General features: G+C 44.5%; 1 protein-coding gene across 1 annotated transcript in view; it reads left to right on the forward strand.

Annotated features, from left to right (window-relative positions):
* Positions 1 to 2,556: 2,556 nt before the first annotated feature.
* LOC132765866 (scavenger receptor cysteine-rich domain-containing group B protein-like) overlaps positions 2,557 to 21,776 on the forward strand; it is a 37,289-nt gene continuing 18,069 nt past the window's right edge. Inside the window, exons 1-2 of the mRNA XM_067463261.1 lie at positions 2,557 to 3,478; positions 10,487 to 10,789. Coding sequence (XP_067319362.1) covers positions 2,557 to 3,478; positions 10,487 to 10,789 — 1,225 coding nt within the window. The remainder of the gene's footprint in view (positions 3,479 to 10,486; positions 10,790 to 21,776) is intronic.

Below are 21,776 nucleotides of genomic sequence, written 5' to 3' on the forward strand. Positions count from 1 at the left end.
GGCTATTGACAAGATCGCTCCGGAACGTCCCCTCTCAAGTAACCGAGCTAAACCAGCCCCTTGGTTTACTGAGGAGCTGGCAGCGATGAAGCGAAGGAAGAGGGTTCTAGAGAGCGTGTGGCGCTCGGACCCAAGCGAGTCAAACCGAACACGGTTTGTGTCCTTTTTAAGGGCATATGCCGCGGCAATAAAAGCCGCAAAGAAAACTTTCTTTGCGGCCACTATTGCGTCTGCAAAAAACCGTCCGGCGGAGTTGTTCCGGGTTGTCAGAGGTCTTTTAACTCCCCCCATCTCAGGTGGGAGCCCTGACAATTCGGCAGCGCGCTGTGAAGCATTTGCTCGGTTCTTTGCAGACAAAGTCGCTTTGATCCGCTCTGGGCTGGACGCCACATTAGATGCAGTCTCTGTGGATGTGACACAAGCACCTGCTTGTCCAGTTTTGTTGGATTCTTTTCAGTTTGTGAAACCCGAGGATGTGGACAAGATACTTGGAGGAATGAGACCCACCACGTCCATCCTAGACCCCTGCCCATCCTGGCTTCTGAAGGAGGCCAGAGGGGGATTGGCTGAGTGGGTAACGGTGGTGGTTAATGCCTCCCTTCGGGAAGGCAAGATTCCAGCGAGCCTAAAACAGGCTGTTATAAAGCCGCTGTTGAAGAAACCATCACTTGACCCCACTAAATTGGACAACTTTCGGCCTGTTTCCAATCTTCCCTTCTTGGGCAAAGTCATGGAAAGCGTGGTGGCCTCACAACTCCAGGTATTCTTGAGAGACACGGATTATCTGGATCCGGCACAGTCTGGTTTCAGACCGGGACATGGTACCGAGACGGTCTTGGTCGCCTTAGTGGATGATCTGCGCCGGGAGCTAGACAGGGGGAGTGTGTCCCTGTTGGTGCTCCTGGACCTCTCAGCGGCCTTCGATACCGTCGACCACGGTATTCTTCTGGGGCGCCTTGCAGAGATGGGTCTTGGGGGCACTGCTCTGCAGTGGCTCCGGTCATTTCTGGAGGGTCGTACTCAGAAGGTGTTACTGGGGGACTCCTGTTCAACGCCACAGCCGTTGATCTGTGGCGTTCCTCAGGGTTCCATCTTGTCCCCCTTGCTGTTTAACATCTACATGAAGCCGCTGGGTGAGATCATCCGGAGTTTCGGGGTGCGGTGTCACCTGTACGCAGATGACGTCCAACTCTGTCACTCCTTCCCACCTGCTACTAAGGAGGCCGTCGAAGTCCTGAACCGGTGCCTGGCCGCTGTAATGGTCTGGATGAGGGCGAACAAACTGAAACTAAATCCAGACAAGACAGAGGTACTCCTGGTCAGTCGCAAGGCCGAACAGGGTATAGGGTTACAGCCTGTGCTGGACGGGGTCGCACTCCCCTTGAAGGCGCAGGTTCGCAGCTTGGGTGTGACCCTGGACTCATCGCTGAGCCTGGAGCCTCAGGTTTCAGCGGTGACCAGGGGAGCATTTGCACAGCTTAGGCTCGTGCGCCAGCTGCGCCCGTATCTTGGGAAGTCTGACTTGGCCACGGTGGTACACGCTTTGGTCACATCCCGCCTCGACTACTGCAACGCTCTCTACGTGGGGCTGCCCTTGAAGACGGCCCGGAAGCTTCAGCTAGTCCAACGCGCGGCAGCCATGTTGTTAACGGGAGCAGGACGCAGAGAGCATACAACGCCCCTGCTGTCCCAGCTCCACTGGCTGCCGATTCGCTACCGGGCCCAATTTAAGGTGCTGGTGTTATCCTACAAAGCCCTAAACGGTTCCGGCCCAAAATACCTTGCAGACCGCATCTCGGCCTACGAGCCCACGAGGGCCTTGAGATCATCCGGGGAGGCCCTTCTCTCGGTCCCGCCTGCCTCACAGGCACGTCTGGCGGGGACGAGAGAGCGGGCCTTCTCGGTGGTGGCCCCCCGGCTGTGGAATACCCTCCCTGCTGAGGTTAGACAGGCGCCCTCCTTGATGTCCTTTCGTAGGGGCCTGAAAACATGGCTCTTCGAGCAGGCCTTCAACTGAGTGTATCTTGAAACGACACTGGAATGAACTAGGACTATGAATTTTGGCTATGACCCCAGGACTTGACGAAGCGGATTTTTAGTATAAGTATATGTTATGTTGTATTTGTCTGGTTTGTATTGTCGTGATTTATTGTACACTGTCTTTTTGTTGCTGTTCACCGCCCCGAGTCGCCCTCGGGCTGAGAGGGGCGGTCAATAAATGCAAGAAATAAATAAATAAATAAATAATAAATTAAAAATAAATAATAATAATAATAATAATAAATAAAAATAAATAATAATAAATAAAAATCATAAAAATTATTAATAATACAAATAGAAACAAAAAAATTTGAAATCTAGGAAATCTAGGGAAACAAGCTAGACAAAGAGATTTAAAAGGGGATAAAGCACATAGAAAAGAATATTTCTGTATAAGTACATCTGAAGTAAATATAAATATTATTTTGCACAATTAGATAAAGAATATCAGAAAGAGAAAAAAAGAAGGATTAAAGACATACTGAGAAAAGAAAAGACCAGCCGAATTTTGCAAAGATGTATAATACAAGAAACAAGACAGATAAGATGGACAAGGTGGACAAGACGGAAAAGAGTGAGAAGGGTGATAAGGACAAGGAACAGAAGGAAATGAAAAGCGCTACAAGAAGAGCCTCCCTGATGGAAGAACAAACGCTTAAAGATCTACTCGAGAAAATGACAGAGAAAGTGATGAAGGAGATACAATCAGTGAAAGAGAAACAGGACGCAGCACAGAAAGCATCTCAGGAACAGATGGCAGACCTGAAAAAGGAAATAAAAGAAGAAATTGGAGGAGTAAAGAGGGAGTTAACACTAATGCAACAAGAGTTCAAAGACTTGAAAATGGAAAAGGCAGAAATCAAGAAGACACAAGAAGCTATGCAGACAAAAATTAGAAACTTAGAACAGAAAACAACAAAATTAGAGGAAAAATGTGAAAGGATGGAAGCGAAAGAATTAGAATTTCAATTGAGACTGAGAAATATCGAAGAAGACCCCAAAGAGAATATAAGAGACAAAGTGATTGACATTCTAGCGGAATTGCTAGAATATACAGATCAAGAGATGCAAGACCAAACGGATAGAGTCTATAGAGTAAACACAAATTTTGCGACAAGAAATAGAGTAGCAAGAGATGTGGTGGTGCACTTTGCAAAGAAAACGACAAGGGATGAAGTTCTAAAAATAAACAACAGGAGAACAGTTTATTACAAGGGGAAAAAAGTCATCATTCTGAAAGAATACCCAAACACAGTGTTAACGAAAAGGAGAAAATACAATTTTCTAACAGAAGAACTAAAAAGGCTGAGAATAAGATACAGATGGGAACGAGAGGAAGGTCTGATGGCATCATATGGAGAACAGAGATATTGGATTAAAAGCGTCGAAAGAGCAAAAGAATTCCTGGAAAAGATAAAACGGGAGGAAAAGGAAAAGAGTAAAGATCCAACAAAGGGAAAAATAAGGAAAAAAGAACTAGAAGAAAGAATAAGGGAACAAGAGAGAGAGAAAGAAGAGAGAGAGAGACGAACATGGAAAGAACAAACGGTAAACAAAACTTAAATGGACAGGAACGAGACGGACCCGAAGAAGATGTTACAAAAAATGGAGGAGACGTAGGGATTGAAGGAGAGGAAGAAGAGGAGAGAGAGGAAACAGAGGAAGAGCAGAGAGGAAGGGAAGAAGGGACCGGAGAAAAAAACAATAAATGATGGAAGAGATAAAAATATATTCAAATAATATTAATGGATTAAATTCTCAAAATAAAAGAAATAAAGTTTTTTACAATCTAAAAAAGGGAAAGTTTCATATTATATCACTCCAAGAAACTCACATAAGGGAAGACCATATAAAGCACTTAGAAAATAAAAGTTTGGGCCAGTCATTCATTGCCTCAGCACAGGAAAAAAAAGGGGGGGGTGGTAATATATGTAAACAGAGACATTCCAGCGGAGCTAGCATTCAAGGATGAGGAGGGAAGGTTCCTGGGGGTAAATATAAGAATACAAGATCAAAAAATCCTAATCTGCAACATTTATGCGCCCAATGACTCCAAGATAAAATTTACAGAGAAATTGAAAAAGAAGATAGATGAACAGGAATACGATCACTTAATAATTATGGGGGACTTCAATGGGGTTATAGATAGAGAATTAGACAGAAGTAAGACAAACTACAATACTAAGAAAACCAAAGATAAAGGAAACCTCCCTAGTATAATGATAAGGATGATGAAAAAATTAAATCTAAAAGATATTTGGAGAACAAAAAATGGAAACAAAAAAGATTATACATATTATTCGGCCAGGTTCCAAAACTGGTCCAGGATAGATATGATGTGGTCAACAATGCAATTGATAGGGAAAATAAAGAGCTTTAAGATCCTTCCAAGGACTGATTCAGACCACTGCCTGCTGGAGCTAAGAATGGAAATAGGAGGTAGATCAAGAAGATGGAGATTAGACGAAAATTTGATAAAAAGAGAGAAAGATATTGAAAAAATCAGAAACAAATTAAAAGAATATTTTGAATTAAATGATAACACAGAAACAAGCATATCAAACTTGTGGGAAGCAAGTAAAGCAGTAATCCGGGGTCACTTTATACAACAAAAAATAATCAGAAATAAGCAGAAAAGGAAAAAAATGAATGAAATAAAGGGAGAATTAGAAAAGGAAGAACAAAAACTCAAAAAAAGTCCAAAGAATAAAGAAGCAAAAAGTAAGGTAGAGAATCTACGGAAGCAAATAGACTTATTGGAATTAGAGGAGAAAGAGAAACAATTAAAATATATAAGACAAAATTATTTCATGAACGCTAACAAATCAGGAAGATGGTTAGCGAATAAGCTACGGAAAAAAAGAGAAAAATCATATATAATTAAAATAAGAGATAAAGACAAAACATATACTCAAGAAGAAGAGATTAGAGGTCAATTCTTTAACTTCTACAAGAAATTATACCAGAATGAGAAAATTGATAGGGAAAAGATAAATCAATATTTAGGAAAACAAAATATACAAAAGATGTCAGATAAACAAAGGGAAATTCTTAACAAGGAAATATCCGAACAAGAGATAAAAACGGCAATAAAAAATCTAAAACCGAATAAAGCACCAGGTCCAGATGGACTATCATCTGGCTACTATAAAACCTTCCAACAAGAACTCACACCATACCTGAAGAAAATAATGAATAATATAAGAATATATAAAGAAATACCAAATTCCTGGAGACAGGCCAATATATCAGTAATACACAAGGAGAATTCGGACCCAGAAGAAGTTAAAAATTACCGCCCAATATCGCTACTCAACGTAGACTATAAGATTTTTACTAGCATTCTAGCGGAAAGATTAAAAATAATATTAGATTTATATATAGAGGAAGATCAAGCAGGCTTTTTGCCTAATAGACAACAGAAAGATAATGTGAGAACAGTGATAGACTTGATTGAGTATTACGAAATTTACCACCAAAAGAAAGTAATGTTTATGGCCGTGGATGCCGAGAAGGCATTTGATAATGTCAATTGGGATTTTTTAAAATTTTTAATGAGAGAGATGGATGTGGGTTATTATTTTCAAAACTCGATAGAAGCAATTTATGAAAAACAAGAGGCCAAAATTATAATTAATGGACGGGAAACAGAGAAGATCCAGATAGAAAAAGGAACGAGACAGGGCTGCCCCCTTTCACCCCTAATATTTGTCCTATCACTAGAAGTAATGCTAAAAAGAATAAGAGAAGAGAAGGCGCTAGAAGGTGCTAGAGTACAAGGATTGGACTACAAATATAAAGCATTTGCAGATGACATAATTTGTATCATAGAAAACCCAAAAGAAAAAACAGGAATTTGGCTAGAAGAAATAAAAAACTATGGTGAAGTGGCAGGGTTTAAAATAAATCTGGAAAAGACAAAAGCAATAACAAAAAACATTGGAGAAAGGGAAAAGGAAGAGATTAAAAGAACATGGAATGTACAAATCGTTCCAAAAATAAAGTATCTAGGGATCCAGATAACGGCAAAAAATTTGCATCTTTTACAAAATAATTATTTAAATAAATGGAAAAAAATTAAAGAAGATATGGAAAAATGGAAAAAATCAGACTTATCACTAATGGGGAGGATTGCATCAATTAAGATGAAAATTTTACCGAAAATGATATTCTTATTTCAGAATTTACCTATAATTAGGAATATGAATTTGATTAAAAAATGGAACAGAGATATTTCAAAATTTATATGGGACAATAAGAAACCAAGGATACACTATAAAAATTTAATAGAACAAAAAGAAAGAGGTGGATTGGCAGCCCCGGATTTAAAAACCTACTTTGAAGCCTGTGCCCTAACATGGGCCAGAGACTGGACTATGCTCAAGAAAAAGAAATTGCTAACCCTAAATTGCTAAGGGAATAGATTTAAGAGCGGGGTGGCACCATTACATTTGGTATAAAGGGAAAGAAAAAGAAAAAAAAATTGGGAATCATTTCACAAGGTCTGCAATATTAAAAGTTTGGGAAAAGTACAGAGTAAAACTGTACACCAGAACACCACTCTGGGTATCGCCTCTGGAGGCGACGCAAAGAAGGTGTCTAGGGTGGAATGACTGGCCCGTTTACAGGGAAATATTAAAAATTAGACAAGGGGAGACAGAAATAAAAGAACAGCAGGAATTAGTCCTAATTGACAAAAATATAACATGGTTTCAGTATTGGCAAATCAAAGAAAAATTTAAATTGGATAGGAAATTAGGCTTTGCACAAGGTAACGAATTCTGGGACAACATCATGGAAACAGAAAGGAAGTTGATAACTAAGCTATATAAAAAATTATTAGAATGGCACCTGGGACAAAAGGAGGAGAAAAACTACATGAGAAGATGGAATGAAAACATACAGAGAAACATCAGGAAAGAAGAGTGGAAGGAAATTTGGAGAAAAAGATTAAAGTATACGTATGCAATAGAGCTTAGGGAAAATTGGGTGAAAATGTCGCAAAGATGGTACTTAACCCCGAAAAAATTAGGCAGAATATACAATAATACCAGCACAGCCTGCTGGAAATGCAGGAGTAAAGAAGGGTCCTTTTTTCATGCATGGTGGACATGTGACAAGGCGAAGATTTTTTGGAGGAAAATACATAAAGAAATTCAAAGTATGCTGAAAAAACAGCTACCCCTGAAACCAGAGATCCTGCTGCTTGGGATGTATGATAGAAAATTAGAGGAAAATAAGGATAAAATACTATTCTTGGCCTTGACAGCAGCAAGAATGTGCTACGCCAAAGTGTGGAGACAAGAAGAGATCCCGGAGATAAATGACTGGGTAACTAAAATGCTGGATATTAGGAACCTAGACAAATTAACCTTTCTACTGTTAAAGAACAAAGAAATTAAAAGGAAAGAAACGGACTGGAGTGAAGTCACAGAATATCTAAAAAAGAAGAAAGAAGAAATAGTAGTCTAAGAAATATAAAAATAGACTGAAATACGTCAAAAAGAGGGAAAGAAGAAAAACAACAATACAAACTATAAAAAGACTGATAAGATTTTCCGAAGATACAAGGAGGTCAACTTTTAATTTCCTTTTTTTCTTCTTCTTCTTCTTCCTCCTCCCCTTTCTCCTCTTCTTTTCCCTCCTCCCTTTTTTTTTCTTTTTCCTTTTTTTCCCCTCTCTTTTCTCTCTTCTCACTTTTCTTCATATATACTATTTTATTTTATTTTCATGAAAATTTCAATAAAGAATATTTTTTTTAAAAAAAAAAGAAAAAACTTGGTTTGTACTTCTGCCTTCCAGTAGCCTCTCAATTTATGGCCACCTCATGAATGTCATAAGTCTTTCTAAGACAAAGAGGACAAATTGTCTATTTTTTCCTGTGAAATAGATCTGACAATTGTTGCTAATCTCCCATTCAAGTACCAACCAGGATGGACGCTGCTGAGCTACAAAAAAATTAAATGATAGCTGGTGGCTTTAGGTTGCCATAAAAACCTTAAAAGGTTCCCAATAAGTCATCATAGGGGAAGGGAGGGGGGCAAAGCCATTCAGAGAAATAAAGATGACAAGCACGAGGAGTCAACACTGAAGGACTTTTCGTCACTTGGTGACCTTTTCTGAAACATCAAACCTCCTTGAACAGGATTCAGCCAGATGTTTTCAGAGGAGAAAAGATATCCAGAGGAGCAAAGAGAAGGTGTTTGAGTAAACAATTTGTTTTGCTTTTAAAATTAATAATAATATGATGGAAGCAGCAAAAGAGAAGAACTGTTTATTTAATTTAGGGCAAGAGATCCTGCTTATTCTTCCCTTCTGAGGTGAAATCCTCACTAAAATGATCAAGGGTCTGGAGAACAAGCCCTATGAGGAGCGGCTTAGGGAACTGGGCATGTTTAGCCTGAAGAAGAGAAGGCTGAGAGGAGATATGAGAGCCATGTATAAATATGTGAGAGGAAGCCACAGGGAGGAGGAGGGAGCAAGCTTGTTTTCTGCTTCCTTGGAGACTAGGACGCAATGGAACAATGGCTTCAAACTACAAGAGAGGAGATTCCATCTGAACACGAGGAAGAACTTCCTGACTGTGAGAGCCGTTCAGCAGTGGAACTCTCTGCCCCGGAGTGTGGTGGAGACTCCTTCTTTGGAAGCTTTTAAGCAGAGGCTGGATGGCCATTTGTCAGGGGTGATTTGAATACAATATTCCTGCTTCTTGGCAGGGGGTTAGACGGGATGGCCCATGAGGTCTCTTCCAACTCTTTGATTCCATGATTCTAAAGATATTCGTGAAAGGCCGTGTGGACCGTAAACCACCTACTGGACAATGCCACTGTTTACAATCACAAGGGAAGTCCATATGGAATAGTTGCCCCCTCCCATTGATTTCAGTGATCCAGTGGGGAGATTATTGTGGAAGGGAAGATCCCTTATGCACATGCACACTGAGGAAAGGGCATATAAAAGGAGAAAGAAAGAAATGGAGAGTTTTAAAAGGAACCTTTTCTTCCAAGCAAAAAATTGGAATTGGCATGGAAAGGTCTCTCTTACAGGAAGGCAATGCTGTTCTGATATAGTTAGGAGTAGTTACAAAGTTGGAAAACAAACTGAATCATTGGGTTACTGTGAATTTTCTGGGCTATATGACCATGTTCCAGAAGCATTCTCTCCTGACATTTCACCTGCATCTACAGCTGGCACCCTCAGAAGTTGTGAGGTCTGTCATAAACTAGGCAAGTGGGATTTATATGTCTATGGAATGTCCAGGGTTTGAGAAAGAACTCTTGTCTGTTTGAGGCAGGTGGGAAGGTTGTAATTGGCCACCTTGATTATCATTTATTGGCTTTGCAGTTTCAAGGTCTGGCTGCTTATTGCCTGGAGGAATCGTTCATTGGGAGATTATTAGCTGGCCCTGATTGTTTCCTGTCTAGAATTCCCCTGGTTTTGAGTGTTGTTCTCTACTGTTCTCTACTGAATCATGTCGAGCCAGAGGCTTCAAGAAATAGAATCTCCCCAACCCAACGGTCCCCGGCTACTCATGGCTCCAGCACTTCCAGGGGGTCTGGGTTGTTTTTGGGAGTTGGGAGCCCGGGCCTTCTGCCTGCCCAGCCTAGGACCCCCTCCCCTTCCCACATACCTTGTGCTCCTCTCTCTAAGCACATGGGCCCCTGAGGCTTATATAGTAAGTTCTCCCTAAAAGCACCTGGAAGCTTTGCCCAGTGGGTGATTTGCCTCTGGCTCTTCCCTGAGGCTGATTTCCCCATTAAATCCAACCATAAACTCAAGATCTTAACTCTGGATGGCCATCTGTCAGGGGTGCTTTGAATGCAATTTTCCTGCTTCTTGGTAGAATGGGGTTGGACTGAATGGCCCGTGAGGTCTCTTCCAACTCTATGGATCTATGATTCTTTCTGCTTAGGTTTTGCTCAGCTGTTCATAGAATCATAGAATCCTTGCGAGCCATCCACTCCAACTCCGGCCAAGAAGCAGGAAGCAGTTCAGTTCTATCTAGCTGGAGGGTTTTTTATTAGGATTATTATCTTATATTCCAAGCTGGTTGTTATCATTGGAGAATCTTGCCTATGGAAATGGAAAGTTGAAGGAGAACAGAGATTCCTCTGCGATCCTCAATTCTAAAATCCAGTCCCACTCTAAACTGTAACTCAGTTTTCCTCAGTTCACTGAAAGACCAAAGACAGAACTCTACAAATGGGAGGGAGAGGTCTCCAAATGAATATGTGGACTATTGGCTATGAATGGGGAGTGTCCAACAAAGGAGTATTCCTGGGAGATAGGAGTTCTGCTGCAGGCCTTTGCGACACTCTTGCATTCATATCACAATTGCCAGCTTATGTCTCACTAAGAGAGGTCCTATAACCAGGAAAGTATGCAAGAGAAATCATGGAATTGGCCTTCAAATCAATTAAAGCTTTTGTTCTTCCAAAACCAACAGGAACCAGATTGGTGAATGGCACAAACCGTTGCTCTGGCAGAGTTGAAATGTTTGACTATTTGAAATGGTGGCCAGTGTGTGATGGCAGATGGGACCTGCGTGCTGCTCAAGTCGTGTGCAGAGAACTTGGCTGTGGAGCTGCCCTGTCAGCCCCAGGAGGATCTCTCTTTGGGACTGGAAAGGATGTCAGAATCTTCCCTTATGAACCTAAATGTTTGGGAACAGAAGTTGCCTTTGACCAATGTATATTTGATTCAAGAAATTTCTGTGCCTCACGCGAATCGGCTGGTGTTGTGTGCTCAGGTAACTGTTGAAAATTAAAGTAAGATTGATTATTCACTCTGGACTTTTACATTTTATAGCAGATGAATCTAAAATTAACCCATCTTAAAAACTAGATATTCAAAAAAGAAATCCCAGAGGAAATGTCTAGTGCTAGGAAAGACTACGCATGGTACTTGCTTTGTGAACACTGTAAAGCAGCAAAGAGGGGACTGTCTTCCCACTTGACCTTATAGGCCTTTCTCCCACATCTCCACTCCTTCAATACAGCATATACCCAACCTTTAGCATTACTGTAATAAAGCCTTATAAAACTTATAATGAAAAGGAGTTTATAGCTAAGAGAAAAAACAGTTTACATGCTATTAATAACCAAGATCTGGAAATGGACCTTAGCCTTAGCTATACATTATCTACCATGCGGAATCTCAACCAAGATTTTCTTATGTTTGTACTATTAATGTAATTTAAGATTAATAATTTATTCTGCAGTTTTTAATCTAAATCTGCATTTATTTGCTTATTGGTTGCCCTACTCTTATGGCTTCAAGTTAGACATAGCATTGAGTAAGTAAGTCTAGGTACACATGCAGAACATGTCTTCACAAATGTATTGAATGTATCCAAATGAATTAGGTAGAGGTGATTTACATGTCCGTGGGTTGTTGTAGGTTTTTTCGGGCTATATGTCCATGGTCAAGAGGCATTTTCTCCTGACGTTTCACCTGCATCTATGGCAAGCATCCTCAGAGGTAGTGAGGTCTGTTGGAACTGGGAAAAAGGGTTTATATATCTGTGGAATGACCAGGGTGGGACAAATGACTCTTGTCTGCTGGCGCTAGGTGTGAATGTTTCAACTGACCACCTTGATTAGCATTTGATTGCCTGGCAGTGCCCGGAGCAATCTTTTGTTGAGAGGTGATTAGATGTCCTTGTTTGTTTACTCTCTGTTGTTGTGCTGTTGTAATTTTAGAGTTTTTTAATACTGGTAGCCAGATTTTGTTCATTTTCATGGTTTCCTCCTTTCTGTTGAAATTGTCCACATGTTTGTGGATTTCAATGGCTTCTCTGTGTAGTCTGACGTGGTTGTGAGAGTGGTCCAGCATTTTTGTGTTCTCAAATAAAATGCTGTGTCCAGGTTGGTTCATCAGGTGCTCTGCTATGGCTGATTTCTCTGGTTGAAGTAGTCTGCAGTGCCTTTCATGTTCCTTCATTCGTGTTTCGGCGCTGCGTTTGGTGGTCCCTATGGAGACTTGTCCACAGCTGCATGGTATACGGAAGACTCCTGCAGAAGTGAGAGGATCCCTCTTGTCCTTTGCTGAACAAAACATTTATTGGATTAGGTTCTTGTGGGTTTTTTCGGGCTATAGAGCCATGTTCTAGAGGCATTTCTCCTGACGTTTTGCCTGCATCTATGGCAAACATCCTCAGAGGTTGTGAGGTCTGTTAGAATTAGGAGAATGGGTTTATATATCTGTGGAATGGCTGGGGTGGGGCAAGGAGCTCTTCCCTGCTGGAGCTAGGTGTGAATGTTTCAAATGATCACCTTCATTAGCATTTGAAGGCCTGGCTGACCCTGGGAAAATCCCCTGTTGAGAGGTGTTAATCTGTGCCTGGTTGTTTCCTCTCTGCTGTTTTGCTGTTGTAATTTTTGAGTTTTTTAATACTGGTAGCCAGATTTTGTTCATTTTCATGGTCTCTTCCTTTCTGTTGAAATTGTCCACATGCTTGTGGATTTCAACGGCTTCTCTGTGTAGTCTGACATGGTGGTTGTTGGTGTGGTCCAGCATTTCTGTGTTCTCAAATAATATGCTGTGTCCAGGCTGGTTCATCAGGTGCTCTGCTATGGCTGACTTCTCTGGTTGAAGTAGTCTTCAGTGCCTTTCATGTTCCTTGATGCGTGTCTGGGAGCTGCGTTTGGTGGTCCCTATGTAGACTTGTCCACAGCTGCATGGTATACGGTAGACTCCTGCAGAGGTGAGAGGATCCCTCTTGTCCTTTGCTGAACGTAGCATTTGTTGGATTTTCTTGGTGGGTTTGTAGATTGTTTGTATGTTGTGTTTCCTCATCAGCTTCCCTATGCGGTCAGTGGTTCCCTTGATGTATGGCAGGAACACTTTTCCTCCTGGTAGATCTTCATCTTTACTCTTGTGGCTTGTTCTTGGTCTTGCAGCTCTTCTGATGTCTGAGGTGGAGTCTCCATTGGCCTGTAGAGCCCAGTTGAGGTGGTTCAGTTCATCTTGGAGGAGGTGGGGTTCGCAGATTCTTTTTGCACGGTCTGCCAAGGCTTTGATGGTGCTTCTTTTTTGACTTGGGTGATGATTGGAGTTTTTATGTAGATATCTATCTGTGTGTGGGGGTTTTCTGTAGACGGTGTGACCCAATTGTTGATCTGGTTTGCGGATAACTAGGACATTTAGAAAAGGCAGTCTTCCTTCATTTTCATTTTCCATTGTGAATTGGATGTTTGGGTGGATGCTGTTAAGATGGTCCAGGAACCTGTTGAGTTCTTCTTCTCCATGGCTCCAAATGGTGAAGGTGTCATCCACATATCTGAACCATATTGTGGGCTTTTTGGTTGCTGTCTCCAAGGCTTGTTTTTCAAAGTGTTCCATGTAGAAGTTAGCTATGACCGGGCTGAGAGGGCTCCCCATAGCTACTCCATCTTTCTGTTCATAGAATTCATTGTCCCACTGAAAGTAACTGGTGGTGAGGCAATGGTGAAACAGAGCCGTGATGTCTTCTGGGAACCTCTGGTTGATGAGTGCCATGGTGTCTGCAACTGGGACCATGGTAAATAGAGATACCACATCAAAGCTGATCAGTTTGTCATTTGTATTTAGCTTGAGATTGCTGATTTTTTCAATGAAGTGGGCTGAGTCCTTGATGTAGTGTGTTGTGAGCCCAATGTGGCTTTGTAACTGTGCAGCAAGAAATTTGGCTAAGTCATATGTGGGGGACCCAGTGGCACTCACGATTGGTCTGAGTGGGGTGGAGTCCTTATGGATTTTGGGGAGTCCATAAAGCCTGGGTGGAAGGGCTTCCGATTTACATAGCTGTTGTCGTATGTCAAAGTTGATTGAGGAGTTCTTAATCAGAGTGTTGGTTTTCCTGGTTATTTTGGAAGTTGGGTCTTGCTTGAGTTTTTTATATATAGTAGGGTCCAGGAGTTTTCTGATCTTCTCCTTGTATTGTTCTGTATGCATGATTACTGTGGCATTCCCCTTGTCTGCTGGCATAATGAGGATATCAGGATCTGAATTGAAATCTCTGATGGCTTGTCGTTCCTTCCTTGTAATATTACTGGAGGGAAGTTTTGCCTTTTTCGGGATCCTTGCTGTTTCCGCTCTTACTTCTTCTGCTTCTTCCTCGGTGAGGCGATAAATTGCTGATTCAACATTGGCAATGATGTTTTCTACTGGGATCCTGGTGGCGGTTACAGCAAAGTTGGATTTTCTTGGTGGGTCTGTAGATAGTTTGTATGTTGTGTTTCTTCATCAGCTTCCCTATGCGGTCAGCGGTTCCCTTGATGTATGGCAGGAACACTTTTCCTCTGGGTGGATCTTCATCTTTACTCTCGTGGCTTCTTCTTGGTTGTCTTGCAGCTCTTCTGATGTCTGAGGTGGAGTCTCCATTGGCCTGTAGAGCCCAGTTGAGGTGGTTCAGTTCATCTTGGAGGAGGTGGGGTTCGCAGATACTTTTTGCACGGTATGCCAAGGTTTTAATGGTGCTTCTTTTTTGACTTGGGTGATGGTTGAAATTTTTATGTAGATATCTATCTCTGTGTGTGTGGGTTTTCTGTAAACGGTGTGACCCAACTGTTGATCTGGTTTACGGATGACTAGAACATCTAGAAAAGCCAGTCTTCCTTCATTTTCTTTTTCCATAGTGAACTGGATGTTTGGGTGGATGCTGTTGAGATGGTCCAGAAACCTGTTTAGTTCTTCTTCTCCATGGCTCCAAATGGTGAAAGTGTCATCCACGTATCTGAACCATATCATAGGCTTTTTTGTTGCTGGTTCCAGGGCTTGTTTTTAAAGTGTTACATGTAGAAATTAGCTATGACCGGGCTGAGAGGACTCCCCATAGCTACTCCATCTTTCTGTTCATAGAATTCATTGTCCCACTGAAAGTAGCTGGTGGTGAGGCAATGGTGAAACAGAGCTGTGATGTCTTCTGGGAACCTCTGGTTGATTAGTGTAATGGTGTCTACTACCGGGACCATGGTAAATAGAGACACCACATCGAAGCTGATCAGTTTGTCATTGTTATTTAGCTTGAGATTGCTGATTTTTTCCATGAAGTGGGCGGAGTCCTTGATGTAGTGTGTAGTGAGCCCAATATGACTTTGTAACTGTGCAGCAAGAAATTTTGCTAGGTCGTATGTGGGGGATCCAATGGCACTCACTATAGGTCTGAGTGGGGTGGAGTCCTTGTGGATTTTTGGGAGTCCATAAAGCCTGGGTGGAAGGGCTTCTGATTTTCATAGCTTTTGTCGTATGTCAAAGTTGATTGAGGAGTTCTTAATCAGAGTGTTGGTTTTCCTGGTTATTTTGGAAGTTGGGTCTTGTTTAAGTTTTCTATATATAGTAGGATCCAGGAGTTTTCTGATCTTCTCCTTGTATTGTTCTGTATCCATGATTACTGTGGCTGTGCTGGTGCGGCTGTACCAGGAGCTCCAACTTTATTTGCTTTGTATTAAATATTTGCTTGCAGTCCAAGGTTTCAGGGTTCTGCAGAAAGGTGGCTTCCTTTGGTTGCAGCCATGGAGCAAGTCACCTGTCCATCATCATTGAGTTTTGGTTCTGCCCCTTGCTCAGGGCAATTGGGAAGGGAGCCATTTTTTGGTTAGTCTCAGTAAGGAAAGCTAATGTAGAAGACATGTACAAGCTTCTCCTGTACAAAAGCTTCAACCCTTGAGACTTTCTGGGGGGAAACAGTCTTAAGAGCATCAAAAGATCTCCAAAGATTTCCAGGGAAACATCCCCAAAGCTTTGAGGAATTTGTGAAGGTGAACAGTTTGGAAGACCAAAGAACTCCAGCTGGAGAGTCTACTGGCCTTACTGGTAGGTCCACTCGGTGATCAAGATGCAGTTCGACCCGGTAGCGGAGCCCACATCAGTAAGGATTAGATTACAATCAGCCTGGGAGAAGTTAAAAAGGGGATTTTCCTTTAAAGTAAAGAATCAGTTATTGAAGACAATTGCCTGTCCTTCGTGGGCAAGATTAGGAAGCCACCAGTTGCATAAAAGCCTGGAATCATTTGCTTATCTTTACTGAAGATAAGAGAAGTTTCTGTTTGATTGTTCATTAATAAAGGACTTTGTTATACTTCACAAGCCATCTAAAGATCATTTGTGGTGGAAACTTCCGGTTTGATGGCGACGTGGTAACAGCGAGCTTCCACCACGGTAGGGAAAAAACTCTGAATCCAATCTAAATCCTCCCCACCCAGACCCCATCCAAAAGCCCTGAAGATCGCTCCTTATACCTGTGACAACCAGGGTCGCGGAGGCGGCCTTAGGAGGTCATTTTGGTGGAGTACAGCCGAGGAAGGGTGAAGAAGGGTGGGGAGAGGAGAGAGGTAGAGCCCGGGCCGCTGCCATTATCGGCTTGTGAATGTGCTCCCTCTCTATTCCCTACTATCTCCGCGGCAACCATCTACCGACTACTACCGACCACTGCCACCATCATTCTGCCGACGGGGGTGCAGAGGACTCCCAGCGTGAGTGAGCTTTCCCTCCACTCTCAGTTCGGGCCCGGGATGACTCAGCACGGCTAATAGCCATGGCCGCCATGCCCTGTGTAGCTCCAGCTGTGGGCTCCTTGCTTTCCGGCTTCCTGACGCTTTCCATCACCTTGCGACAGCTGGATTTTACAACTACAGCGGCGGGAGTCCGGCGGTTCGACTATCTTCCACTGCCGCGATTTGGACCGGGACGGCTTGGCTGGCTGGCTGGCGTGGCTGGACTGGCTGGCCTCGGACCGCCTCGGTCGCCTGCACCGCCGTGCCGCGCGCCCTCCGGAGGAGCCGGTTCTGTTACCACCGGCTCCCCATCGCTCCAGCTTCCCTTCGTTCCAGCTCGCCGATCTAGCCCGCCGTTCCAGCCGTTCCAGCTGATTCCTTCACCCAGCAGGGCCGAGATTCATCCCCCCGCGGAGCGCTGGGACCTTCTGCCTCTGCCGCCACCTGAACGCCGAGAGCGCCGCCCCAGCGAGGCCTTTCCATCTGGGCCTCACCAAGTAGGCCGCAGCGCCGTGAGTGCCGCTCGAGCCGGGTCCTGCCACTGACCCTTCACCTTCTGGGCCCTTTTTCGGGCCGGTCGCTGCCGAGGCTCATCCCCCCCCGCGGATTGCTGGGGGGGGAGGCGAGTGGGGGCCTTTTGCTCCAGCGAGGCCTTTACCATCTGGGCCTCACCAAACAGGCCGCTGCGCTGGGAGTGCTGTTCCGACTGGGCCCTCACCATCTGGGCCCCCATCACTGAGGCCGTATACATTGATTGTGTTGTCCAACTTTGTGAACTACCCGTTGTGCAGACCGTTGTGTGTAGTCCATTTTTGTGTTGACCTCTTTTGTGTAGACCGATATTGTGTTGACCAACCGCGGTGTGGACCATCTCTGGAAAGACTGAATGATCCATCCGCTGTTTTTTACATCACCCGTCCATAGATTACATCTGAATCATTGTTGCCACATCATTATTACGACCATCTTGGCCAATGCTGCTAATTCTCCGTCTGCCAGCACTTTAGACCACCAAGTATAATTCTGCACTTTAGACCTCTGTTACCTCAATGCTAAGTGCACTTTAAATTCTTGCACTTTAATGCCATTAAGCCTTTATTATAGCACTTTAACTGTTAACAACGTGTAAGGTTAAAGCACTTATTGTATCTTGCACTTTAACACCTGCTAATACTTGAAGCTAGTGACTGTACCAACGCTGCTCCAGCGCTGCTCATCCATGTTGGCTCTCATCCCGTGGTATCTTTTAACAGCATTGTTGGTAACCTGGGGAGGGAATAGAGGGTGGAGTGGGGAGCTAGATCCTAGAAATTGCATTGCAAGGTTAGGAAAGGGCTTGAAGGAGGTTGTATGTTACAAAGAGGAGTCATTAGAAGAACTATGGGATGAAGCCACTAACTTGAAGTGCAATATGGACGAAGAGAGGTATTCCATTAGCCGAGGGGTCCCCATAGAAACCATAACGGGGAGGGGGAGATGCGGGAAAGGGAGACCGCCAATTCGGCCTAGAAATAATGAAAAATCTAAAATAACTCAAATCCGGCCTAGAGATAGAAAAAGAAATTTAAGAACTTGTAATCGGTCTCCTGACGTGGCAAGTGGGTGTTCCAAGGATGGCGGTCCCTCTGGGTTGAAGGTGGTGCTGTTGAACGCCAGATCTGTCAACGGAAAAACATATTTTATCCATGATATAATATTGGAGGAGCGGGCAGATCTGGTGTGCATTACGGAGACCTGGCTGGACGAAGCCGGAGGTGTAAATCTGACCCAGCTTTGTCCACCAGGCTTCGTACAGCACCAATCGAGACCTGGAGGGCGGGGAGGCGGAGTTGCGGTAGTCTATAAAAATTCTATCCCTCTGACCAGAGGCCCCATCCCGCAGTCAACCAATTTTGAATGTGTCTACCTGAGGGTGGGTGACCGGGAGAGAATAGGGATTCTGTTAGTGTACCGCCCACCTCGCTGCACTACGGTCTCCCTACCTGAGCTAGCAGGGGTGGTCTCGAGCCTGGCGTTGGAGTCCCAACGGCTTCTTGTGCTGGGGGACTTCAATGTACATGCCGAGACTACCCTAGTAGGAGCGGCTCAGGACTTCATGTCTTCCATGGCAACCATGGGGCTGTCCCAACAGGTATCTGGCCCCACTCACAGTGCTGGACACACATTGGACTTGGTTTTCTGTCAGGGATGGGAGCAAAGTGGCGGTGTTAAGGAGTTATCCATCTCTCCGTTGCCATGGACCGACCACTATCTGGTCAGCTTTAGACTTGCTGCACCTCCTAACCTCTGCAGAGGTGGGGGACCCATTAAGTTGGTCCGCCCCAGGAGGGTTATGGATCCGAACGGATTCCTGACGGCTCTTGGGGATTTTCCCGCTTCCTCGGTTGGTGATCCTGTTGATGCCCTGGTGTCTCTCTGGAATGGGGAGATGACTAGGGCAATAGACACGATTGCTCCAGAACGTCCCCTCTCAAGTAGCCGAGCTAAATCAGCTCCTTGGTTCACTGAGGAGCTGGCAGCGATGAAGCGAAGGAAGAGGAGACTAGAGCGCGTGTGGCGTTCGGACCCGAGTGAGTTAAACCGAACACGGTATGTTGCCCTTCTTAGGGCATATGCCGTGGCAATAAAGGCGGCAAAGAAATCTTTCTTTGCGGCCAATATTGCGTCCGCAAAGAACCGTCCAGCTGAGCTGTTTCGAGTTGTCAGAGGTCTATTAAATCCTACCATGCCGGATGGGAACCCTGACAACTTGACGGCCCGCTGTGAAGCATTTGCTCGGTTCTTTGCGGACAAAGTCGCTTTGATCCGTTCTGACCTGGACACCATGTTAACGGCAGTCTCAGAGGATGTAACACGAGCATCTGCTTATCCGATTTCGTTGGATTCATTTCAATTGGTGAAACCTGAGGATGTGGACAAGATACTTGGAGGAATGAGGGCAACCACATGCATCCTAGACCCCGCCCATCCTGGCTTCTAAAGGAGGCCAGAGGGGGATTGGCCGAGTGGGTGAAGGTGGTGGTTAATGCCTCCCTTCGGGAAGGCAAAATTCCAGCCAGCTTAAAACAAGCTGTGATAAAACCGCTGTTGAAAAAACCATCACTGGACCCCACTCAATTCGTCAACTATCGGCCTGTTTCCAATCTTCCCTTTTTGGGCAAAGTCCTGGAACGTGTGGTGGCCTCACAACTCCAGGTATTCTTGGCAGACACTGATTATCTAGATCCGGCACAGTCTGGTTTCAGGCCGGGACATGGTACCGAGACAGCCTTGGTCGCCTTAGTGGATGATCTGCGCAGGGAGCTAGACAGGGGGAGTGTGTCCCTGTTAGTTCTGCTGGACCTCTCAGCGGCCTTCGATACCGTCGACCACGGTATCCTTCTGAGACGCCTCGCGGGAATGGGCTTCGGTGGCACTGCTCTGCAGTGGCTCAGGTCCTTCCTAGAGGATCGTACTCAGAAGGTGTTGCTGGGGGACAACTGCTCTACCTCACAACCATTGACTTGTGGGGTTCCGCAGGGCTCAATATTGTCCCCCATGTTATTTAACATCTACATGAAGCCGTTGGGAGAGATCATCCGGAGTTTCGGGGTGCGGTGTTATCTGTATGCAGATGACGTCCAACTCTGTCACTCCTTCCCACCTACTACTAAGGAGGCTGTTCAAGTCCTGAACCGTTGCTTGGCCGCTGTATCGGACTGGATGAGGGCGAACAAATTGAAATTGAATCCAGATAAGACAGAGGCACTCCTGGTCAGTCGAAAGGCCGAACAGGGTATAGGGTTACAGCCTGTGTTGGACGGGGTTACACTCCCCCTGAAGACGCAGGTTCGCAGCTTGGGTGTGATCCTGGACTCTTCGCTAAGCTTGGAACCCCAGGTTTCGGCGGTGTCCAGGGGAGCATTTGCACAACTCAAACTCGTGTGCCAGCTGCGCCCGTACCTTGGGAAGTCTGATTTGGCCACGGTGGTCCACGCTCTGGTTACATCCCGGATTGATTACTGCAACGCGCTCTACGTGGGGTTGCCCTTGAAGACTGCCCGGAAGCTCCAGATGGTCCAGCGCTCGGCAGCCAGGTTGCTAACGGGAGCGGCACTCAGGGAGCACACCACTCCTCTGTTGAGCCAGCTCCACTGGCTGCCAATTCGCTACTGGGCACAATTCAAGGTGCTGGCTTTAGCCTATAAAGCCCTAAACGGTTCTGGCCCCGCTTACCTCTCCGAACGCATCTCCACCTATGAACCGACTAGAACATTAAGATCGTCTGGGGAGGCCCTGCTCTCGATCCCACCTGCGTCACAGGCGCGCTTGGCGGGGACGAGAGACAGGGCCTTCTCAGTGGTAGCCCCTCGGCTATGGAATGCCTTGCCGGCAGACATCAGACAGGCACCTTCATTGCTGACGTTTCGGAGAATGGTCAAGACCTGGCTGTATGAACAAGCGTTTGGCTAAGCAATGCAACTAATTAAGGAAGTCGGTAAAAGGAACATAGGAACGGCACAACGACTATGAGAACGGATCCGATTTCAATTAAGACGCTATATATGTTGTTTGTTGATTTGTCCTGTCTGATCGTTAATTGTTGTGGATCAACGTCGCCGATCCTGTTGTTGTACTGTCGTGTTTTAATTGCACTGTAAACCGCATTGAGTCGCCTGCTAAGGGCTGAAAAATGCGGTATAAAAATGAAGTAAATAAATAAATAATAAATAAAATAAAATCTCTGAGAACTTCTCTTCGGGGGCCCCTAGCTTCCCGTTGGGCTCAAGTCACACGTCCTATTTAAAGACAATTATTTACAGGCCCAGCGCGTGACAGAACAGTGGCATTGTGCTGTCGCACGCTGGGCCTGTGCATAAGACTGTAGACAGGACATAAATTCTGTGCGCCCAACAGAACGCCAGGGCTGCCTCAGATTAAAGGCCTTTGGATTTCCTTAAAACAGAGTCTTTAGATTGCTCAAAGGTTTCACAAAGTTCTTTATTATTGAAAACAAACAGGTACTTTAAGGCTTTCATAATAGTATATTGGCTCTCTCAATCTTGTCCACAGGGAACAAGCACTATCTTCACAACTGTATTTTAACTAATGGGGAAATCCTAAACTTCTAATCTGAGCAGTCTGTCTTTGCCTCTGTTGGCGTGGAGCCCCTGCACCCGGTACCAACTGCTTCTGGCTTCCGCGAGTGACCCTTACCAAGCATAGCTTTGTAGACTTCCAAGGGAAAAAAAGAAGGAGTTCAGGTTTCAGTGATGGCTGGCT

This window comes from Anolis sagrei, chromosome 2 (assembly GCF_037176765.1).
Source record: "Anolis sagrei isolate rAnoSag1 chromosome 2, rAnoSag1.mat, whole genome shotgun sequence".
Classification (NCBI taxonomy): domain Eukaryota; kingdom Metazoa; phylum Chordata; class Lepidosauria; order Squamata; family Dactyloidae; genus Anolis; species Anolis sagrei.